This window comes from Myotis lucifugus, unplaced genomic scaffold (genome assembly GCF_000147115.1).
Source record: "Myotis lucifugus unplaced genomic scaffold, Myoluc2.0 scaffold_8, whole genome shotgun sequence".
Lineage (NCBI taxonomy): Eukaryota > Metazoa > Chordata > Mammalia > Chiroptera > Vespertilionidae > Myotis > Myotis lucifugus.
Genome location: NW_005871056.1, coordinates 11,969,172 through 11,993,330, shown reverse-complemented (window position 1 = coordinate 11,993,330; position 24,159 = coordinate 11,969,172). Strand labels below are relative to the sequence as shown.

The following is a 24,159-nucleotide window of genomic DNA, read 5'->3' as shown; positions in this document are numbered from 1 at the left end:
CTCTCCCCACCCCAAGCCTACGGTGGTGCCTGACACAGAGTAGAGACTCAATAAATCAATAAACATCAGCGGAATGAATGAATGGGTTTGCTTAGAGGGAGCGCGCTGGGAGCAAAGTGCAAAATACAGAAACCAAAGCTGAGAAGGTAATGATGGAATGCCGATCGGTGGCTGGCTTGGGCCTGAGTTAGGAAAGTGGTTTCTGTTTCGGAAACCAGGAGTTTGCTGGAGAAGGAAGGGGAGGGGGAAAGAGCACACGGAAGTAGCTAAATATTTCCCAATGTAACCAAACCCATGTTTCTACCACCCCTTGGGCCAAATCGCAATGAACGTGTTTAAAATTTAGCTTTTGTACTCTTTGGTACTTGGGGGACATCTTGGTGGGGGGGGGGGTCCGTTTTGGAAACCAGGCTCGTCCCCCCCCTCCAAAGCCCCTGGGGTCTGGCTTCATGCCTGCAGTACTCATCTTACACACTAGGTGGCAGTGCCCACCACCACTGCCACCGATACCACCATACCTGACTCAGCCACATCAGCAATGTCCACCCCTTGCTCTTGTGCCATGAAGCCCAGGATGGAAAAAATTGCGAAGCCAGACACAAAACTGGTACCACTGTTCAGGCATCCCAGCAGCATACAGTCCCTAAGTTACACATATGTCAGGGAGCAAGTTAATTCACAACACAAGGAAGCCACGCTCCCTACTTCTCTTTTTTCTTTAAACATCATCATCATTTCTAAGGTCCACCAGGCCCGCTGGCACAACACTTGCCTGTACGAGTTGTACTTGTACTTGTTGTAGCTCCCCAGTGAGGTCATGGCTCCCAGGCAGATGGCATAGGAGAAGAATATCTGGGTCCCGGCATCAATCCATACCTATGGGGGTTAAGGGGGTGGGTGGCAAGGACAGAGAGAAAGAGCCATTAGACCTGTCCTCCTGGAGGAGGCAGTGTGGGTCCCTGGCCACCTGGTCACTGAGGACTGCACCTGAAAATGTGCAGATTCTCAACTGCAATTGGAGTCTCTGTGCTGAAATCCAAGGTGCCTTTCAAGAGAACACTGAGCTGTAAGGAACCCCAGAAGTTGAAGAAATTGGGCTTGTAAAATAGATGGATCTGGATCCCAACCATGGAATCATTGTGGGCAAGTTAATGTGACTCCCGAAGCCTCAGTTTGCATATCTGTAAAATGGGCTCCACGGCCCTCCCCACAGAGCTATTTTGCAGGTTCAAAGAACAGTACCAGTGGCAGCCTGGTAAGTCAAGTCTGCTGTCATTACTGTAATTGTTATTGTCTGGGGCCCCTGAGTTGGAACGGAGAAGAATCCCCTAATGGTTAATGCAGGCAAAGCTGCTCTCCAGAACTCTCATTAGGAAGTTTTCCTTATGGCCTCAAAGCTGCCTTCCATGCTGTCCTCTGATGCTGGCCACCTCCCTCCCATCTACCTCCCAGGGCGAGAAGAGAGTGGGGAAGAGGCCCAGAGCAGCAACCTGAAGGCTGAGGATCCTGGGGACAAAAAGATCCTTCAACAGGCCCATAAAATCTCCCAGGGTTTTCTCCAACCCCGCTGTGGTCACGTGGCTGAGTGCCAAGAGGTGAACATTCAGTACTGATCCCTCAGGTTTCTAAGAGGTCACCAACTCTGAATTCCGTCCTTGGCCACGGAAGCCAGCAGCTCTCCCACCCCCACCAGGCAGCCCTCTTGGCTGATGTAGGCGGAGGCCAGGTCCAAGGAGAGACTAGCTCAGAAAGCCTTCTCTCTCCTCCCTGGCGCAGCGCCTGAAGAAGACTCTATAATTGGCCTGCCTCAGGAGTCCTCGACAAAGATACACACACAGCTGGAAAAGCCCACGAGCGCTGTGAACTACCTGCCCCCGCCCAGTGGAAAAGTACTAGGGGGTGATGGCTTGGCTAGATTTGTGCACCCAGCACCACGGCCCGGGAAGGAGGGAGGACGGGCTGCCCTGCAGTACCTGTGGGTCCTTGAGGCGACTGATATCAGGGTACAGGTAGAACTTGATGCCTGCGCCTGCCCCAGGCAGCGTCAGCCCACGAACCAGCAGCACCAGCAGCATAGCAAATGGGAAAGTGGCCGTGAAGTAGACAACCTGCAGGGAAAGGAAGGGTTCAGGGGGGGCCTGGGGCACCTCCTGCCGCTGTTAAATTAGAGCATCTTTTCCGAGGCAGGGATTCTGTGGCCACGCTTGTCATTTCATTTGCTGTGTGAGGCACATTGCTTAACCTCTCTGGGCCACAGATGCCTCACCTGTAACCTGGGTGTTAGGGACTTACCTCATAGATTTACTGAGAGTCTATTTTTAAAAAAAGCCTATAAATGTTGACTAAATAAGTATATTTGGAAACAGAGTGGTGGACACGACAGAGAACAAATCCCTGCCCTCACATTCTAAGAGGGTAGAGATAGAAAATGCAAAGTAAGAGTAAACGATCAAGTGTGTACGAAAAAGGCTTAGCCCAGTGGTTGGCACGTGGCAATTGGTTCATATTAGCTAACATTTACAACTATTAGTATGACTCATGGTTAAGAATCAGAGAAGTGTGGGTTCAAATCCAGCTCTCTCCCCTCACTTGCCATGTGACCTTGGGCATCATGCTTAACCTCTCTGGGCCTGTTACCTCATGTGTCAAATGGAGATAAGAGAAACAGAAGATCATCACCAAGAGGGGAGGCGAGGATTCCATAGGATGACGCTTCTGGCATAACCAAGAGTGCCTGGCACTTGGGTCCTCGAGAAATGGGGCCTGTTATTAACGGTGTGATTTTGCAGGAAGCACAAGGGAACCCCTGGGAAGGAAACGAGGCCTCTAAGGCCCCTCAGCGAGGATGGGGAAGGCCCTCCACTTCCTTGGAGATACGGGAGGCCCACAGCCTTCCCTGAGTCACACTGCACATCCCAGACAGGCCCAGTCGATGCAAGGTGTGCACCAGAGATGACCCATCCCCAAGGGCCTGCCCTACTTTCTCTCCTTCTGTCCGAGAGCTCTGGTCTCCAAACATCCTGTGGCCTCGCTTCTAGCAGATTTCCCCATCTTTTTCCTCAGGGTGAGGACACTCCAGGCAGCGTTTATGCCGGGAAGGAGCTCAAAGGTGTGTGGCCGCATGGACAGTGAAAGCCTGACATTTCCAGCAGGGCATTGGCTGAGCTAGGACTCCCCAAGCACAAGGCCACATCATGCTCACCATGCCCCCCAAATTGATACACCGGCTACCTGTTGACAGGGGGAAACTGAGGCTCAGCAGGGCTCAGAGACGCACTCGGGTCATCTCCAGAGCTCAGGATCTGCACTCAGAGCCCTAAGATTGGGTCACGGAGCCCCCAGCTCCCTCCGAGGGCCTTGGGGGCCTAGAGACGAGGGAGGAACCACCACACAGCTAATGCACCCGTTTTACAGGTGAGGAAACTAAGACTGAGGACAGGACGAATGTGCCCTGGTGCTGGGGGCAAGAGGCAGTGCTGGGGTCCGGGAAGGTAACAGACACTGACAGAGGGTGACAGAGCCCCCAGCCTCGCCCGGCTGGCACAGGAACCCCCCCATGAAGCTGAATTCTCAGGCAGCAGCCATTCTTTTGTGTAAAAACAACCGGAAAGGGGCTTTGGAAAAGGGCAAAAAGGAAGCTCAGGGACTGTCTGATTCAGCTGTCCGTGGTCAGTGCCGCCAGGCAGCATTTATGCAGTGCTTACTGTATGCCTGGCACTATTTCGAGTGTGGCAACTTCTATATGCAGTTGGTCCTGCACGAACCCTTCGAGGTAGGTTTTATTACTAGCCCCACGCTGAAGGCGAGGAAACCGAGGCCCAGAGAGAGTCAGCCATTGCTTGTCACACAGCACTTAAGTGGCAGAGTGGATGCGCCCCAGAGCCTGCCTCGGGGTGACAACGCAGAGCAGTGGAAAGCCTCCAGCCTGGCAGTTCAGGCCACCCTCCCAAAGGCCCGGGGGAGGGTTAGGGTTAGGTCGAGGGCTTGGGGCGGGCTCACTGCGGGACAAGTTACTGTCCCTCCCTGGCTCCACTGCCCCACCTGTGAAGTGGGGCGCACTCAGACCAGGTGAGCTCCGAGGTTCCCTCCGGGGGTGGGGGGGAGAGTGGCCGAGGGTGTCAGCTTGGGATCACCCAGACTGGGGTTGGGACCCCCTGTGCCCAGCTGGGCAGCTGGGCCTTACCTCCCAGGTGTCCAGAGGGAGGTGAGAGTGCTTACGGTGCCTAACGCTTGGCATGCCGTCAGCCCTCAAAACCTGAGCTGGGAGTACTCTCCCGATGATCCCATAGGGCGGTGGGCATACTCCTGCCTCAGTTTCCCCAGCCACCCATACTTTCTTCTCCTGAGGCAGAGAGCCCTACGTCCCAAGGACAAGCAGGCGGAACGGAGGGTGGGAGCAGGGCAGGAAACCCCGAAGGGGTGAAAGAAGAAAACCAGCGCGGCTCCTCCCTTCCTGCGCACAGGCCCCTGACCAGTTCCCACCTCTGGGCTGGGGTGGGCCACACCCGGTGGACAATAGCTGCTGACAGCAGGCCTCCCCAGAGGGCGGCTACTTCAAAGCCAGCCGCGCTCCACTGGGCTGGGCATCCAGGCGCGGCCAGAGGGCTTTGTGTCAGGGACACGGGACACCACGGGGGATGGGGTGGCTTCCCTTGTTTTCCTGTATGTAGTTTGTTTAACAAGCACTGAGGTAGCTCTTACTGTGTGCCAGGCACTGTGCTGAGAGCTGGATGCGTGCTAACGCCCGCAGTCCTCCCAGCTTGAAAGGTAGGTGCCATTGTGCCCTGCACTTCCTAGCTGAGGAGACTGAGGCATTTTCCCCCAAATCCAGAACAGGACAGCCTCCCCTGCTCACGGCCTCCCCTCGGCTCCTCTTCACAGCCACCCTTGTTTAGCAGACTTTGCCCCTGAGAGCCCTTCTCTCAACTTTTCCGTGACTCCCCCGGGATCCTGGTGGGAGAGGCTGGTGCCAACCGCTGCCAGTTGCCCTCTGGCGATGGCCCAGCAGGCCTTGCCACGGGACGTGGTAGTTTTCCACTCTTGCTGGCAAACCTCAGCGGCTCCTCCGAGCCCTCGACCCAAATGCCCTGTGGCCCAATTGCCCTGGAAACTTGCAAGGATAGCTCTTCCTCGTTCTCCAGTGACAGTGGGGAGAGGGTGGCCCTCGAGGCAGGAGAGAGATGGGCGAGCCTCCTGCTGCCCTGAGCTTCCTTGGGGGTGAAGGCGTGGGCAGGTGGGGCCATGGGCCGGTGCCCAGGGCTGCAGCACCCTGTGTATTGGGGGCAGGGGGAGAAGGCATTGCTAACTCATGTCACACAAGGGGAAAATGAAGCTCAGAGAGGGAAACGGATTTGCCCAGCCATGCAGCTCGTGGGGGGCGGAGCTGAGACCCCAAACTGGGCCTGGCTCTGACTGGCACCCCTGCCTTATTCCTAAGCTCTGGATGGAAGAGCTGCCCTGAAGGTAGCGATGGAGAGGCACAGCCTCAGGCACGCGCACCGTCCCTCCTTTGGGTCCACGGACTGTACTTCCTGTGCGAGGGTCGGACGCCCGGCACCTTCCTGGACCAGGCGGCTGTGACCCTGGTCTGTGGCCAGGCTTGGGGCCGCGGCTGGTGGTAGAGGAGGCCGGCAGTGGAGTCTCACTCTGCTTTGTCTTGGCTCCTGGGGCTCGCCCAGACCCCGCTATTGTTCTGGGAGCCACACCTGCCCCTTAGGGGCCTAGGCTGCTAAGGAGGAGGTTGTCTCTAGGGGCAGGCTAGGGGGACCTTTGACAAGTCACGTCTTCAACTGGCCACAGATGCAGCCTGGAACTATTTTTTGCTTTGATTCTATTCTCCTGCCTCGGGGCCAGCGCTCCATAGAAACTTCCTGAAAGACTGACCTCTGTGTGGGGAGATGGAGGCAGGGTGAGGAAGGGATTGGCGCTTACTGTGGTCTATGCTAAGCATTGTGCTGGGTGCCGAACACACCTCATTTTAACCTTCTCTACCACCCATTTTCTAGATGAGGAAACTGAGGAGCCGAGGTGAGGGAGCAACCTTGGACAAGTCACTTCCCCTCTCCCAGCTCAGTTCCCTCACCGTTTAGAAAGAGGAGGTGACGAAATGGGCTAACCAGGTGGATGAACTCCAGGGCGCTGGGGGGATAACTTAAGCTGCTCTCTTCCTGCCCATCTGGGGGGATGCTGCTAGGGGGGGTGGCGGGTGGGGGCGGTGCTGGGGGAGAGAATTCTGAAGCTTGGCCGGCTTCCTTTCCACATTGGGTTTTAGGATCCCAGGATGGCTCTGCCCTGAGAAGCAGGCGGAGAACACTCCTCTGCAACCATGGGCTCCCAGATCTTGCCCTGCTGGAATCTGTTCAGATCCACGATTTTGCCCAAGGGGCTCTTCAGCTGTGTAATTCCAAATTCTGGTGCAGCCAAGGCCCCTTCTCTGAACGACTTTACCACTGCCCACCGCCGTACCTCAAATGCCACTCTAACATACTCTTTTGACTTGTGGGGGCTTTTGATCTTAGAGATGTTCTCCCCACCAAGATGCAAACGATGGGGGGTGAGGGGCAATGGTAGATGGACACCTAAAGGCAGATCAAGCCAACACCTTCGCTACGGCTTCGTGCCTGGGGTTCAGGCTCGCACCTCTGACCACAACAGACCCTCTGCACTGACGTTGTCATTAGAGCGGCCATGACACCAGGCAGATAGCAGGTGATTGCTCAGCTCTGTTCACACAGAACATTTTAGTTATAGGCTAACATGTTCGTTATTGCCAAGATATATCTGTGTATACCTAAAATCTTAATGATAAGCTACTGTTTTAATTACCCACCCCCGCCTTTGTTAATAGCTAACATCCTAGTCATCATGTAACGTATTAATCAGCAGCAGCTCAGTTACAGCTAATGTTCTGATAAACAACAACCATCTTAATCATCAGTGAAAGCATTCCTTAAGGAACATCTTAAGTTACCATCTAAAATGTTCTTGGAAAGGTAATTCAGTTAATTTGACTAAGCAGCAAAAATCAGTGCTTATCGACCCTCAATTGCATTTGGATTATGTCGGCTACTGCTCCAGTGCAGGTTCTGAGTGTGTAGGCCCAGGGCAGGCCCACAGGGTCTGCATATCTAACGAGCTCCTGGCGGAGGGGGTGGGGGGGACGGTGCTGATGTGCTGGTCAGGGGACTTTGCAAAGTAAGGGTCCATTAAGAACTGGTTATTAACAACAGAGCTGCAGAGAACCTCATTACCAGCTAACTTATCAGTTACAACCTCAACATCAGTTATCCGCTAACATCTGCTCTACTGGGGGAACCAGCGGTGTGTTGGAGCTTGTGCAGGTGGCTGTACTGATGGTTCAATTTGCAGGAATTTCACGAGCTGGATGTTAAACCATCAATAACTTGAAAGCAGACATGGGGGAGTCTTTATACCGTCAGATGAGGGAAGGCTACAAACCAGGGCTTTACTTGTTTTTCGAGGACTGGTTTATCAGCCCGCACCCCCTCCCAGGTCAGGGCCAGTTTCGGGCAGGAAGGACTGTGGGGCGGGAGGTGCTCTCTGGCGAGGGCCGCTCTCCATGAGGCAGGGGAGGGAGAGAAGGAGGGACAGGAGCACAACTCACTTTCCCCGTGGACTTGACGCCTTTCCAGATGCAGAAGAAACAGACCAACCACACGAAAAGAAGGCAGAGAGCAAGGTCCCACTTCAGTGAGCCGGGGCTGTTGATTCCAGAAGACAAGCTCAGCACGTTGCGCCTTGAAGCAAACAGAACCGCAAGTCAGTCGGGCCAAGGTCTGGGGTTCAAATCCTAGATCATGTGCTGATTTGCACAGGTCACGTCCTCTCCAGGCCCTGGAATCCCCGGGAAATAGTTAACACCCTCGTCACAGAATTGTGGGGAAGTCAACCAGGAGATGAACTCAGATCCCGAAGTCAGGTGAACCTGGGTTCAACCCAGCCTGACCGCGGGCAAGTTAAGCAAACCCCTAAGCCTCAGTTTCCTCATCTGTAAAATGGGTACTGATTCCTATGTGACTGGTTCTCAGCAGACCCTTCTGCTCTGGGTTAAAACCCCCAGCTCCACCGTATAATCACTGACTTTGGGCTCATTACCCAACCTCCCAGACCTCAGTCTCATCTATAAAATGGGAGCAGCTACCATCCCCCAGCAGCTGCCCCATGCCTCTTTTATTTTATTCGCTCGTTTCTTATCTGGATCTTTCACTAAAATGTAAGCCTCAGGGGGACAGAGTATTCCACCGGTGGCTGCGGAACACCTACCCACCGCCTTGCATGGATTGTTGTTAGGAGAAGCCCACACGAAGTGCTAACTACAGGGCCAGGGTTGCAGCCAGCCCTCGAGAAACCTGAGCTGTTGCTGTCGTGATGCTGAGAGGCCCAGAGCAGCTCCTGGCACCTAAGCAGGTTCCCCCTTCCCTTCCAGGGGGCGAAGGTCTCGAAAGGAGGCTGGCAGACCATTTGGAGGACAATCAGCACGGGGCAGCCACCTGCCCTGCCCAGCAGCACACAGCACAGCCTGGATCTTTGCAACCCAAGAACCTCGCTGACGCACACAAGCAACTACTCACTGACACACTCCTAAGGGGCAGGTGCCACCTGAAGCCAGGGCAGGGCAGCACAGGGTGCTGATGGCAGAGAAGACCATTCAACTTAATGCCCAGAAATGTCCCCATTGTCCCAGAGCTCTGACTGCTGCAGTACTGACCAAGGGCAGCCACGCTGAGCAAAGGGACATGGGCCCTGCCCACCAGCCCACTGGAGTCACCTGCCCACCAAATCTCCAGGCCACGGAGCCTGCGAGACAGAGCCCTCACTCCCCCCTGGGAGATGCTGGGTTCCTTCTAATGAAAGTCAGCTCCCTATCTGAAGGCCACTCTTAAGCAGGCGAGGCAGAGAGAGGAGTGTGACTTCGTGCCTCCCTTTCCTCATTTGTAAAACATGAATGGCACCTGCCCAGGATGCCGCTGGGAAAGCCTTCCAGACCACCCCCAGCCTCAGCCAGTTGTGGGATGGCCCCATGGCCATGGCTCTGGGACAGTTTCATTGCTCCTTTTATGTCCCCACAGAAGCTCCAACATGAGGACCTTGAATAAATCTAAAATTCCCGCTCAGCTAACATCCAAGCCAGACCTTTCTGTGCTGTGCCCCCAGCATCTAGAACAGCATGTGGCATATACGAGGGCCTCAATAAACACGTATGGAATGAATGGAAGGACTTAACTGCGGTGAATGGGAAGTTTGCATGTCACTCTGGACTAATCCACGGAGTATTTCCACGAACAAGTCTTAAGAAGGGGCAGCTTTCCTCTGTGTGTTCCTTGCTGGTCACCTCGACATCAGTGGACCTCCCAGTGGTTATACCAGCAAGGCCTTTCCTACTTATCTCATCTGACCCAGGGCCTAGAGGTCATCTGCCCCCCTTTACAGATGGGAAAGCAAGGCTTGGAGGACCCCACTGCCCACAGACACACAGCCAACAGGGGGCAGAACTGCCACCCCATATCCAGGCTCGTCTGACTCCCAAAGCCAGTGTCCTCTGGACTCCACCTAACTGTCCCTCTGATTCACAGAGAAAATAGAGCCTAAACTTTCAAAAGAATCTGCCCAGTCCCTGCTACTGGCCAGGGTCACCTGGAACATGGACATCTCCATAAGGCAGGGCTGGCGGCCAACTGCATCCCAGCTGGGGCCCTGCCAAGCACGTGGATCTGGCGGCCGCAGCAGCTTTAGAACAAAAAGCCATTCCCCGGGCAGCCTCCAGAGCTCGGTCCTTCAATGAAGGCCCAGGGCATGCTGGGCAGTGGCCCAAGACTTCCTTGTGAATGGGCAGCGGCGGGGAGAGCACTTTTCCATCTCCACACCGTGGCTCCCTCTCCAATGCCAAGCACACCGTCGCCTGTTCCCAGAGAAGCCTTCCCTGTGCTCCACAGATGACTAGGCGGGTCCCTGGCTGTCCTCTCACACTGGATGTCACCCTGAGTGACAAGTCTGGCTTGACTATCAGATTCTAGACATCCCTAAGACAAGAACCTCACAGACAGGCACACAGTAGGTGCTCAGCTAATGCTGAGGAGGTGCCCAGTCATAAGACGGCTTTTTCTTCTCTCCTTAAGGGCAAGTTGGCCAAGAAGCTTGAAACCTGGGAGCCGGGATGCTGACCAAGCCCACAGCCAGTTTACTGACACCTTCCTGTCTCCTCCCACCACCGTCCGGGAAAACCAGAGGCGCCCCCCACGAAGGAGGGGCTCCCACATTGGCTTGCTCTGGGCAATGACCGGCTAGGCAGGCCACAACCACGAAGCCGAGTCATAACTTGCTTTTACCCTTCCTGGTGGCCATCTCCTTGCAGGATCTCGTTGCCTCCAGTGACAGCCTAAGGCATGTTTTCTCGGACCCAGCCATTCCGTTCCCAAGAGTCTCTCTCTGTACAGTTTTACTTGCATGTGTGTCCAAAGGCAGGCCCACCCCACAGCACTGTTTATGAAGATAAACAAAATTGGAAACCACCCAAATGGCCACAATAGGGTCAGAGCAGGCACGAAGCCACTGGAATGCTGTGCAGCCCAGGGGGCAGCGGGAAGCTACTGGGCCCTGGCGAGGAGCTCCCTCCTGAGATAAACAGTGAACAAAGCAAGGTGAGGAACAGCGTATGGCCTGCTCCCCATGGGGTCCAAAGCGCCTTGTGCTTGAACACGCACTTTTGCCAGGACATACCAGACGCTGGTTGTGTCGCTGCCGGTGGGGAGGGGTCCTGGTGGTGGGGATGCGGGGGAAGGGGACTCGCGTGGCATCAGATATATTTTTTCATTGTCGGAATGTTTTTAATGTGCACATTTCACCTTTATACAAATTATTAAACTCTAGAAAATGTTTGTAATGGGCTGTGCAGACATTCTAGGAATGGAATAAATATGTCTCATCAATCAGAGGCTGTCATAGCAGAGCCCGACATGGGCTTGGGCCAAAGTGACTGACATCCTGTCCAAGGATACCTCAAGGGTAGCCGTGGAGGCCGGAACGTGAGTGGGTCTATCTGAATCCCTTTCTGAGAGAATCCAGTTTAAAGGATCCTCCACAAGTCCCTTCCCTGTCAGACCCCCATGGCCTCAGCCACAACGCAGACCAGGATCTGCTGGGCCTTCCCCGTGCTGCGGGCAGTGCCATGCCCCAGAGGGACTGCCATGGTGCACTGCCCCTCACAGGTGTCCCCTGACCACGCCAGACTGTACAGGTTACCCCAAATCTTGCCACATCTCCCCAACACTGCCTCTCCCCCCGCTCCCCCCGACAGCTACCAGGCAGTCCTTCTGCCTCCACTCTCAGTCCCCAGTTTGTTCTCATCGATCTGGCAATACCTGCTCTACATCCTCCAGGGCTCCTACCCACCTGCCCAATAACACCCTCCCAACCTGCCCTAGTCCTGTTTGCCTCCCCGAATGTGACCAAATACTCTATCATCTAGACCCAGACACCTTAAAAAAGGAGGGTGGTGACTACTGATGATACCGGGACCACGGTGTAAAGGGGACACATCCAGGACAAGCTGTGGGTGTCCCATCTCGAACCTCATCCCCATACGGCCCCTTCACTTCCTCCTTTAGCCACACTGGCCTCTGGAATGTTCCCAGGATAGGTGGAGCATGCTCTTGTCTCAGGATCTTTGAACTGGCTGTTCCCTCGCCCCACCCCCTTCAGGTCTCTGTTTAAATGCCAGGGCAGTCTTTCCTGGTCATCTTATGTAAAAAACATCCCTGGTCACTCTCCTTCCCCTGCCCTGGCTTTATTTTCCATCATTTATCATCGCGTTTCTATTATAATTTGATTTGTGGTATCTGTTTAATGTCTGTCTGTCCTACTAAAATGACATCTCCACGGAGGCAGGGCCTGTTTCTGTCTGTCTTGATCACTGCTGGATCCAGAATAGTGCCTGGCACATAGTAGGTGCTCAAGACATTAGTTGAGTAAATTAATTATTTCCATTTAATTGATGCAGAAACTGAGGCTCAGAGAGATCCAGGAATTCACCTGAAATTACCCAGATAAGAATCAATCCTGGGCCTATTTTTTTTTCCCCTGATGCCACCCTGGGGACCAGCCACCAGTGTGCTAGGTCCTACACTGCCCTTCACGAGGGTCCCCAGCACCCCAGACTTCCCTGCATCTCTCATACAAAGGGAGGAGATACAGAGGTGAGCTGCATTCTTGTCCAAGAATAGTAATGATTCATTCCAGGGTGGGATCCAAAAAAGAATTGCCTGGACGTCTGTTTTGAGTCGGCCAGCCTGCTGCCGTCCAGCCGGCACTCAGAGATGTAAATACGTCCTCCGAGTGGGCCAAATCGTTTCCTTTTGACTGCCGGCCAGCCATTTATTGGCGATGGCTCTTCCCTGGAGACTGATGGAAGCAACAATTATAAAAGAGCCCGTCCGCCCTAAGCATGGGGCCACACAAGGCTTGCTCCCCCGCCTCCCCCTCCTCACAGCTGCAGGGGAAGATTGGCTGAGCAGGGCTTGTTTGCCAATATGACTCATTTCTTTGATTCTAATAAAGTCTAATGATACGTGCTGAGCTCCCAGAGGACTCGGGGAGGAAGGCATGGCTCCAGCCTGATGAAGGGCATTTGGCTAGACCTGGCCCCGCCTGTCTTCCAGGGCTGGGGGGAAGCAGGACCCTGAGGACAGAGGTGAGCCCAGAGCAGGGGTGAGCAGGATGAAGCTGACGGGCGGAAGAAGCTCTGCTCCCCCAGCACACAGGGACTCGGAGTTCAATTACAAAGCCAGGGGTAATGACTGTCTCGGGGGCCCAGGTGGCTTGCACAGGGACCTGGTAAAGGGCATCCCACTGGCTCCTGCTGAGCATGGCGCTGTAGCATTGCAGATGGGGTAGGCATGGGGGATCCGGGCCAAGAGAAGACCCCATGCATAACCTCAGAGTGGGGACACACACACACCCGGCTCGGTGTTACCTGTGACTGTGGACTTACAGCTGATGGACGCACAGACACTGGAGGTGGCATCCAGCGTCTGAGGTCAGAGCTGGGAACTCTAGCTGCGAGTCGCCTTTGGCCAGTTGCTCGGCCTCCCTGGTCCTCAGTGTCCTATCTAAGAAACCATGCCCAGAGCTCTGTCTTAGCTTCTTTAACACTCCAGTCCGGCTGTGAGGTCTCGGACCACGTTAACGCTGAGGTTTGGACAGGTGACTGCCCCGAGGACACGCAGCTGGGACATGTGGGAGTCGCAGTCCGTCTCCCCACTGCTCTCTCCTCTCTCCTCTAGTAACACTGGAGGGGGCAGGGATGATCGACAGGGTCCCTCTGTCCAGGGCCCGGAGGAAGTATCAGGTCCCACGGTGCCTTGTTATCTGGATTCCCGGGGAGCTCCTGAGCACCCGGCAGGAATCGTTTGCCCAAGGAACAGACAGCTCAGGGACCCACGCGGCTGGGGCTGGTCAGAGGAGTGAAGGGAAACAATGGCTGGGATTGGGCTTCACCTCAAGGATCATGGACTCCAGCCTCCGAGAAAGAGCCTCACTGCTCTGCAGCCCAACAGCGGTACCAGCCAGTGACACCTCAATAAAGCCCAGCAAGCCTTTCTCAACGAAAACCCCGAGGCTAGTCACTATGGAGCTGGTGGCTATTTTCAGGGGAAATCACACGTGCTAAATTTCACCCCAAAGCCCCCTGAGACCCTGTATACAGTCAGTGCTTAATACACGTCTCAGCTTTTCTCCCCATAGTGTGTTGCTTAAGCAACATCCAGAAAACAGATTCAAACTTAGTCTAACATTCAAGGCTTCAATCCTTCTCCCTGGCTCCATGCGTCCTATGCTCTGGCCCAACCAATGACTTGCTGTTCCCAAAACAGCCACGTGCTTTCCTTCTGCCCAAATGTCTTTTCTCCTTTTCAGCCTAGTGAGCTTCTACCCATCCCTCAAAGCCCAGCTAGGATAGCCATTTGCAGATGGGAAATGAGGCCAGAGAGGGGTAGAGAGGTGCTGCCCCAGGCTACAATCAAGTGGATGCAGATGTGCAATTAGTAAGAACCAGCCCTCAGTGAGCACTTGCTGTGTTGAAACACTTAAAACCCTCTCTGGCTGGGGGAGAGCACCATGTGGGAAAGGCCATGAGAGGACTCTGAGCTGAGAAATGACATGTCTAGATTCACAACTGACTGCAGAGATTGCAAGGGCAAGGCAGGGACCGCAGTGAGAGGCCAGTGCTGGGGTTGGAGAGAGCGATCATGGGGGAGGGAGGAGGGCTGCAGTGTAAGTGGGGAGGGTGGTCAGGCTCTGAATGTACTTTCACGGGAGATCCAAGAGGACCTGCGAGTTAATGTGGGATTTGAGGCAGAAAGCGGTTTGCGAATTACCCCATTTAGAGGGCCTCTGCAAAGATGAAATGAAAGGTGGGGGCAAGTCCCTGGCACGATGCTCATGGGAGTCAATCATTCCACATTAGTGCTCTCTCCCCTCTTTCACGACCAAGAGAATGGAAGGTTCTTGAAGGCAGGCAGGCAGGCCCTTCTCATCCACTGTGCCTGACTCAGGGCGGCACTGATGGAGCCCCCGGCCCCGCTCGCTGGCCTCGGCCTCTGTTCACACAGGAGCAGGCTGGGTCCTCACGCCTAAACCTGCTTTCTAGGCTCCTCCTCTGTGGACTCCAGTCCTCCTGTGTTCTAGAAAGAGGGCACGTTGTTTATGGATGCGCAGGGGGGCTTACAGTGCTCTGCTGGAACCAGGAGGAGCGGGTGCGAAGGCTGGAGTGGGAAGGGGGCATCAGGCAGGTGGCCAGAATGGTCTGGACTGAGCATGTCCTGTGGGGCGTGGGAAGGTGCCTGCGGGACCAGGACATTTGCATAGATGAACACTGTCAGGAAGGGGAGCTGGGGCACTCAGAATGGAGACTCTGGGAGGCAAGAGACCTAGAAACCCCTGCGAGGGCCCAGTCTGGGGGGCAGGCAGGGGAGAAGGCATCGCCCACGTGAGCATCTTCGCAAGAACCCTCAGGTTCATAGCGGCAGGGAGGTGAGCAAAGAGGAACCCCTTTGCAATATGGAGGACAATACGGGCATTTGAGAGGGGCCATTCTTAGTCCTTCTGAAGGCTGTCTCACTTAGAGTTCCAAATGCCCCCAAGGAGCAGTTCTATCCCCTATGAGGACACAAAATAAATGACAATGGCCCATATTTATCATGCATGTTGTCATGGTCTCAAGTTAGGGCGAACCGCCATCCCTAGGAGGGCAGTGCTATAATCTCTCCAGGCACAGGTGAGAACATGAAGGTCCAGAGAGGCCAAGGTGCCTGGCCAGGCTAGAAGCGGCAGAGCTGGGGTTGGAGCCCGGGCAGCCGATCCGTGCCTGAGGCAATGAGGTCCCAGCAGGCGCCCAAGTGGCTGGTTGAGTGCCACGTCCTGGGTGGGGCAGGCCCTGCAGAGAGCGGACAGGGCTGTGGTCTCGGGCCCCATTCAAGTGAGAAGAATGAAGTGCAGCGTTTCTTTGTAAACTCAGCTCTCCCGGGGGTGGGAGCCGAGGGGGTGATGAATGTGCTTGTAATGCCCTCTTTGTCTGCAAGTGGAAAATATGTGCGCATAAAGAGCCCCAGGGACGGGGGCATATACTGAAAGGCCCACGTGTCATGACAGGGACGTGCACCACCCGAGGAAGGACTGACTAACCTTGCCTATTATTTCCCAGCCCCGGCTCCAAAGTATGCCCGGGACCAAGCAGCAGGCAACTCCCTCTTCTGTTCCTGGGCCAGGTTCTAAGAGGTGGGCAGCCACACACAAAAGAGAGGGAGTATCATCTCGTGATGATTAGGGTCCACCTGCTTCCTTAACGGCATTCCCTGCTCCTGGCTCTCACGCTTCCTGCAAGGCCTTATCTCAGCTATTTCCAGATAGAGGGGGGCCGCACCCAAGTGCTGAGCCCCACATTTAATTGCTGGTGAAGAGCGATGCACGAATATATTTTTAATTGGCCTCCAAGGAATGTCTTAGAAGAACTTTCCTATATATCAGCTAAGAGGTACCCAAACGTCAAGCCCCTTCACATTCTGCCTTTCTGATGTGTGTCCTATGTGTGTTCTCTTATTGACAACCGTGTGGTAAACTGGAGGCGTGCCCATAATTCTCCACTCCTCATAAAGAGGCAGAACCTATTTCTCCACTTCTTGCTTGACTCTGTGGCTTTCTTTGGCCAATGGGACATTAACAAAAATGATACAAGCAGAGGCTTAAAGAGTGCTCCTGCGATGCAACTTTCCCACTGGCTGCTTTGGAATGAAGAGCGGCCTCTGACGACGCTCAGGGTAGCCTGCTGGGGGTTGAGACCATATGGACCCTGGCAGCCAATGCCCAGAAGAGCTACCCTGATGCTGATCTACCCATGAGGGAGCCCAGCAAAGACCAGAAAAACCTCCCAGCCAAGCTCAGCCCAAACTGCTAATCAGCAAAACCTTGAGCCAAATAAATGGTTGTGGCTTAAAGCCACTGCATTGGGGATGATTGTTACACAGCAAAAACGAACTAACACATAATTTTTATTCTCTCTACTCACCTTTTAACTTGACTAACTACTACTTCAGCTTCATATATGAATTTTTCTCTGTGCAATAATAGTTTTGATATGCTAACTATGTTTCTTCTAAAATACATTAAGAAAACTATTATTTTCAGGCAATATAAGTACAAATACCTGCCTTTGGGGAAAAAATTCCTCACAGAGATCCCATGGGTGTTGGAAGGATTCATTCCCCTCATTTGACAGTTAAAGAAACTGAGGCTCAGAAAGAGGCAGAGCCTTGCTGAAGGTCAGACAGCCAGTAAAATGGCAGAACCGGGACTCGCTTCCAGGCCTGTCTGAGGCCAAAGGCATGGATTTATGTCCAAATCTGTACCCAACTTCTCCCCGATCCCATCCCAAGACACTGACTCCCACATCGCGGGGGAGAAGATGAGGGAGTGGGCTGTCTTCTCTGCCCCCACCCAGGCCCTCCCCCCTTCCTTAGTGAAGCTGGCCTTACTCCCAGAACTCGGTGACAGGGGAGGTGAAGTTGCTGGTGTTGAGAGTGATCCACAGGCTCTTGTTCTTGCGCATCGTGTCCTCCATGCAGTAGGGGGTGTTCCAGGTATGGTTGCAGTGCGCCCAGGGCAGCTCCGACTGGAAGGACTGGAACAGGTAGTAGGTGGCCCAGGCCAAGATGACGATGTAGTATACATTCAGGAGGGACACGATCACAATGGAGGCGTAGCCGATGCCTGTGGGTGTGGACAAGCAGGATAAGCATCAGCAGGAAGGCCAGACCCCTGTGTCCACACACTCAAATGGAAGGCCTTGGCACTCCCAGGCGGCCTTCAACAGTGACCAGCAAATATTTGTGGGCTGGTTAGATAAATGGGATCCTTGGACGAATTGAAGAATGCATGCAGGTGGATAGGCCAACGAATGGATGGTTAGATGGATCAATCGTTAGATGGGTGGTTAAATGGACCGATAGAGAGCCGAATGGGGAGATGCTGGATTGATGGATGGAAATTTGATTTGTTGGATGGATGCATGGCTGGGGACTGGCTGGAAGGTTAGGTAGATGAGTAGATAGATGAATGAGTAGATGGGTAGATAGGTGATGGGTAGACAAGTGGATGGATAATCTAACTAAATTGACTAGTTAATGAAGAAAGGTTTGATGGATCATATATGGATAGATTTATATGGATGACTACGTTGACATACATCCTCCCATCTTTGCCAATTATAATCGTAACAGTGTTATCTTATGAATGCATACTAGGTACTAGACAAAGGACTCAATGTTATAATAATAAAGCTACCATTAATTTGGGGCTTACTATGTGGACAAAGCATTTTTATGTGACTATTAGTAGCAGTAACCCTATGAAGAAGGCATATCGTTTCCATTTTGTAGATGAAGAAATTGAGACACAAAACGATGAATGAACTTTCCCAAAGTCACAAGAGTTAGCAAGAGGAGGAGGGACTCGAACCCAGACAGCAAGGCCCCTGAATCCGAGTGCTTATCTTCTGCACTGGACTGCTAAGCAGCCACTAGCTTCTCTAGCCTTCAACAACCCAGAGAGGTGGGAACAGCCAGTACGTATTGAGCAGTCACTGTGAGCAGCATCGCCCGTATCATGTACTGGCTGCTACCCTGTGTTAGGCACAGCGCCAAGTGACTTGCATGAGGCTCCGATGTACCTGGCAAACAGCAGGTGCTCAATAATAAATTTGCTGAACCGATGAACACCAGGCCCCGGGTGACCACTGTCCCATACTCACCAGAGAACAAGGGGCAGATCTTTTCCCAGCAGGTGATGCCCCCTTCAGAGGTGTACTGGCCTATGATTACCTCCAGGAAAAACACAGGCAGGCCGCCCCCAAACAGGAAAATAAAATACGGTATGAGAAATGCACCTGTGGAGAGAGCAGAGTGGGGTGAGGGTCAGACGGGGCTGTCACAGGGGCAAGGCTGCAGGTGCTCGCTCCAAAGCCCTCCCAGCCAATGGAACCAGAGAGAACAAGTGAGGGGCGTGAGGGTACAGGCCAAACCCTTGGGCGTGGTTGAAAATTCTGCAGATCCTGCCCAGCAGGCATCACCTTTCCAGTGTGCCCTCTCACCTTCTTCAAATCTACCAGGTGCTTTCAGCCTCGGGGCCTCCAGTTAAGCTGTGCCGACTGCCGCCTGCCTTCCCCACATCCTCCATCTGAATAAGCACTGCTCAGCCCTTAGGACCCATCTCAAATAGGACCTCCTTGTTGAAGCCTTCACCTGCCTGTTCCCAGGCCTACCCAGGGCAGGAAGCTGAGACAGACTAGCTAAGAAGGGTACAGTGATGAGAAGCAAGAGGTGGGTACCTCCAGCTGGGGTGGGAGCCAGGGCAGGAGTGAGGGGCAAGGAGTCGGGGCGAGGGTTCCTACCTGGTGTCCACTAAGGGCTTCAGCGGGTCCATAAACCCTTTGAAACTGTGGGCAACTTGGGTCTATGTGTATGCGCTTTGCTCTGGGGAGCGTCTAGGACACTCATCAGAGTCCCAAAGGCGCCTGAGACCTACAAAAGGTTAAGAAACCAGACTCTAAGGCAGAATTTACCGGAAGGTAGTTCTCCTAACGCAGGCTGTAGGCAGCACGCTCATCTCTGCTGACAGGTAAGCCTTCAATTACGGGCAGTTCTCCCTACCCAGTTCTCATCAGGCCGCTCTTACTGCACAGCCAGAAAGCCCCCAGATTGTCAGCACGTGCTGCCGACCTGGACACTCCGACAGGAGAGGACTCTAGCTCAGAGCCTTCAGGTTTAAAAAACAAAACCCCCAAACCAGCCCTAGCCGGTTTTTCTCAGTGGTTAGAACATCGGCCCACAGACTGAAGGGTCACAGGTTCGATTCTGGTCGAGGGCACATACCTCGATTGCAGGCTCGATCCCCGGCCCTGGTCAGGGCACATGCTGGAGGCAACCAATTGATGTGTCTCTCTCACATCAATGTTTCTCTCTCTGTCTCTTTCCCTCCCTTCCACTCTCTCTAAAAAATCAATGGGAAAAAAAATATCCTCAAGTGAGGATTATAAAAAACAAACAAAAAAGCCCCAAAACGTAAAACTGGAACCAACCAGAGACCTTACATTTAAAAAATATCTTCAATGAGTAAAGGTGTTAAAAAGGTACAAGTACCCAGTATAAGATAAATAAGTTCAGGGGGGGTGGAATGCACAGCATGGTGACTACAGTTAATAATACTGGGCTAAACTTGAAAGTTGCTAAGAGAGGAATTTTCAAAGTTCTCATGACAAGAAAAAAATGTATAACTGAGGTGACATATGCTAACTAAACTTATTGTGATCATTTAGCAATATATACATACATCAAATCATTATGTTTACAACTGAAACTATTACAAGGTTATGCGTCAATTATATCTCAATAAAACTGGAAAAAAACTTTTGAATTAAAAAATAAAAATAAAAAATATCTTCACTGTATTTTTTTTTTCCTGGATACCTTTCCATTATGGCAAATGATACTGGTTTTCCATTTATGGGGGAAACGAAGCTTGCTTTTGAACTATGTTTGGTTTAAGTTAGAAAAGCCAAAGTAAATATTAGAAAAGATATAATGTAAGGAGGTGGGAGGCATGAAGATAAGAGGGAATTTATGAAGGGAGCATGTGAGTGTCGGAGGTTTGGGGACAGGGGCATGGCCTCATCACTCCTCTTCAGAGATGGCAAACTGAAGGATCGCAGCGGTAAGGGGTCTTCTCAAGGTAGCACAGTAAGACCCCGACAGAACACCAGCTGATTCCCAGGCTTGCTCCTCTCCTGCCTCTGAGGTGGGGAGGGGCTGGGCGAGGGTGCAGCAGGCTGACTGAGGGAGGTCACGGTGGGGACCAGGGAGAGCAGGTCACAAGAGGCCACCCCCTTCTCTCTGCCCAGCCTAGACTCACCTCCACCATTTTTGTAGCAGAGGTACGGAAAACGCCAGACGTTGCCCAAACCGACGAAGCCACCAGCCACGGAGAGCACAAAGTCGATCTTGCTGGACCACTTCTCCCTCTGCGGGGGCTTCCCCTCAGCCTCGTCCTCGGGCCGCGTGCCCGGGCTCTTCCCGGGGGACGGCTTCAGGATGTCCTTGTGAAAGTCTTTCAGACACTGCAGCTTCTCCTTGGTGGCCATCTCCTCCTCGCTTTCTGTGGGGACAAAACAGAACCCCATGTGCGGTTGGTAAATAGCCTGTGTGTCTTCAACACGACCTCTCCCTTCTCACCCACGGGCTGGCTCTGACCTGCCCAGACCTGTGGCAGGGCGCCTGCCATCCCCTTGACTGTCCACTGATCTGACAATGTCCCGAGCGAGTCAGACCCCCTCTAGGCAAGCAGGGACCTAATGATTCAGAAACTGACAGATGCCTTCTCTTGAGCAACTGCTGAGAGAAGCATTGGGGACCCATGCTTGCTGTCCTTGAATGTCACACCTCATCCTGCACCTGCAGGCAGATAAGCACCAAGCCACCCCTGGCCTGGCATCACCTCTTCCAAATATGACACACCCAGGCACCTCTAAGGCACCGCCAAATAACACCTGCCTGAATTTTCTAGAAATGGATACTATTTCTCAATTTCGGATTTGCGTAGGAAACGACGGCTTCCATTTCACTCATGAGCCAGCACGGTGCCTGGCGCACGGGAGAGGCCTGCGCCTAACTGTTTAAGGAATGGATAAACACCGAATGAATGAGGAATGGGGTTTCAGCCTGGAATGGAAACAATATTTGAAAATGGGGTTTCCATCAAAGTATGGAGAATGGATGTTTATGAAAGATATTTGCAATTAACCAGCCACATCCCTACAGCATAAAAAAGCAGGGATTTGCCCTGGTGAGGATTATGTAAGAAAGCCAGTTAATCTCCCTGGCTCACCGCTCTCCATCCGTTCTCTGGCTTGCCCCGACCCCTGTGTCATCCAGGTCCCCTGTCCTCTGACTCCTGATGGGTTTGGCAATGCAAGGCCCCAAAGGAGGTCAAATCCCTAAGCCTCCAGGAGCTGTTTGTGGTCACTCTCAGCCCACCCCCTGCCAGGACCCCATTCTAGAGGACATCTGACCCCAGCCAGGGTCTGGAGTTCTCACTCTCCCTGGTAGCTCAGCCTTGAGGGCAAGAGTATCATGAGTCCCAGCCTGGGGAGAGAGGGTGCCTTCAAGGGTTTACCCCTCTGTGGGGGAGCACCACAGAAGACATGCACTGGAGGACTAGCACCAGTGGACCTGCCCACCCCTCTCTGAGCCTGTTTCTCCACCTGCAGACCGGCTCAGAGCCAAGCAGCCTGGGCCACAACTTGTCTTCATGATCCAAATTGGTGGCCAACACTGAAAACATCAGATTTCAGAGAAAAGTCAAGATTTCTAGGTTCTCGTGAAAAACTGGAAGCTCGGACCATGTTTAGCTCACACTCCTTTTGGCAACCATCAGCAGGACCAGGTGTGGCCCCTCCCATGGGCACCCCTGGGCCAGCTCACCAAGCTCACAGGACATCTTCAGTGGGCATCTCCGTCTGTCTTGTCAAACTGCTTGGCACTACCTGAAAATGTCTTGATTCACATCCTTGCTTCCTTGTTAACTGCCTCCTCCTCAACTAGAGTTGTGCCTCCATAGGGACAAGGACCCATCTGCCCAGAGCCGGTCGTCAAGCAAGGACCGTGGGGTAGATGGTCCCCAGAGTGGGATCTGCAAGCAGTTGGTGCTAAGTGTGAACCCCAGCTCGGCCACTTCCCAAGCACTGGTCTCGGCAAGTCACTGGGCCTCAGAGCCTTGCATTCCATGCTGCTTGGCCCAGAAAGCCATCCAAGGCAGAGCAAGGTGGAGGCGGGGCTGCCCGAGGACCTGGGTGTGTAGAGGGGACGTGTTGGCCTGGCACCAGAAGCTAGGCCCACAGGGGCCGTGCTCTGAGGAGCAGAGGCACAAAAGCATAACAGAACCCCTGTTTCCCCCACACCTCCTTCCTCTCCCTGGCTCGGGGTGGGGGACCCCAATTGTTTTGCTATCTGGTGGTGAGCAGACCAAGAAAAGGCTTCCTGGAGCCGCCGGGCGGCTCGCTGAGCCCTTCCTCTGTCTCCCAGAGCACAGACTGGTGGCGGCATCCGCATGGCCTTTCTTTGCCCTGCTCCCTCGGGGCGACGCGGGGGTTCAGCCGGGCGTATGGCTACTGTAAAAATAGCCTGAGCAGCCAGCATTGTTCCAGTGTTAATTTGTGCAACCCCCGATGGTTATCTGAGCGACCCATTGTGGGCTGGCTGGATGGGAGCATAATTGGAGGATGTGGGACTCAACTCCCTCCTAGTGAAGATGTTTTTCAAGGAATGACCCCTGAGCCTCCAAGAAAGGTTGGTTCCGCCCTCTTGGGCTCTCCTTGGATCTCAGAGCTGGAAGGCACTTCACAAGGTCAGCCAGATGGAGGGGGCAGTGGCCAGCTTCTGCTCACATAGGCAGCTGAGACTGACAAAGCTCTTTCCTACTGGGAGCTGGGGTCGGCTTCCCATGGCTACCCTGAGGGTCCTGGCTCTGTCCTCGGGGCCCAGACCCACTTGCCACACTGGCACTCAGAGCACCCTCTAGAAACATGGGGTAGCAACAAGTTTCCTGAGACCTTCTCTGCTCCAGGCTCTGGTTTCCTACAAGGCTAGGCCTCCAGGCCCCTCTCCACACTCAGGACCGCATCTTTCCGACCCCCATGGGTGAGCCTGGATGGGGGTAGGGCCTGAATGGGGCAGAGCTGGGGCCTGTCATGTGCCTGGTGTGGTGGTGGCTTCCCTGATGCTCATTCCCAGGGTGCATCCTGAGATGTGTTCCTCCTTCACCATCACCTGTCCCACCTGTGGCTGCTGCAATCACCTGTCCTTTGAGAACACAAGGCCAGCAGCCCTGCCTCTGGCTCCCTCAGGCCAAGCCATCCGCCATGACCTCACCCAATGCTCACTCATGCCTGCAGCAGGACACACCCAGGTGCAGACAGCCAAACACCCTTCATGGGGCTCATTCCAAGCCCCTCTGGGGTGTCTGACCAGCCTGGTGCCTATAGAAAGCCCACAGCAGCAAGATAGTAGATTCTGCCTCTCATACATTCTTGGCATCCACCTACTTCTCTCCATCACCATGGCAACCACCATGCTCCAGACCCCAATAGTCCTTGTAGGGCATGGAAGTCAGCCTCCTCACAGGCCTGCCTGCTGATAATCTGCCCCACCCACCCACCCACCCCCCAATCTATTCTCAACACGGCAGCTAAAGGCAACTTGTGAAGTACATTCAGATCACAATGCCCTCCCACCCAACCCTCCACCATTCCCCCAAGGAAACACCAGCTCCTCCCCAAGGCCTACTGGGGCTCCCAGTGCAGGCCCCTTCTCCTGGGGACACTCGCCCCACAGAACATCTTTAGTTCATCCCCCTCAGGCTGACCCCTTGCATGGATGCTCCAGGCCCCTCCAGTGATAGCCTGGCCTTTGATTCCCCTGCAGGAAATCAAAGCGGGAGTCTGGGCCTAGAAGCTGACAGTCCACTTTTTTGTCCTGGTGGACCCTCAGGGAAGGTTTTTCAACCTCCTCCGGCCCCCAGTGCCCTTAATCTGTAAAGGGGGGG

General features: G+C 53.8%; 1 protein-coding gene across 3 annotated transcripts in view; it reads right to left on the bottom strand.

Moving 5' to 3' along the window:
• SLC6A6 (solute carrier family 6 member 6) overlaps nt 1-24,159 on the bottom strand; it is a 77,236-nt gene that overhangs the window by 16,188 nt on the left and 36,889 nt on the right. For all 3 annotated transcript variants that reach the window (XM_006083790.3, XM_014451260.2, XM_006083791.3), the window contains 7 exons: nt 20,473-20,715; nt 18,317-18,451; nt 17,043-17,277; nt 7,625-7,757; nt 1,974-2,108; nt 773-876; nt 519-643 (listed from right to left, as the gene is read on the bottom strand). In XM_006083790.3, the coding sequence (XP_006083852.1) occupies nt 519-643; nt 773-876; nt 1,974-2,108; nt 7,625-7,757; nt 17,043-17,277; nt 18,317-18,451; nt 20,473-20,701 (1,096 nt within the window). In that variant the 5' untranslated portion in view covers nt 20,702-20,715. The remainder of the gene's footprint in view (nt 1-518; nt 644-772; nt 877-1,973; nt 2,109-7,624; nt 7,758-17,042; nt 17,278-18,316; nt 18,452-20,472; nt 20,716-24,159) is intronic.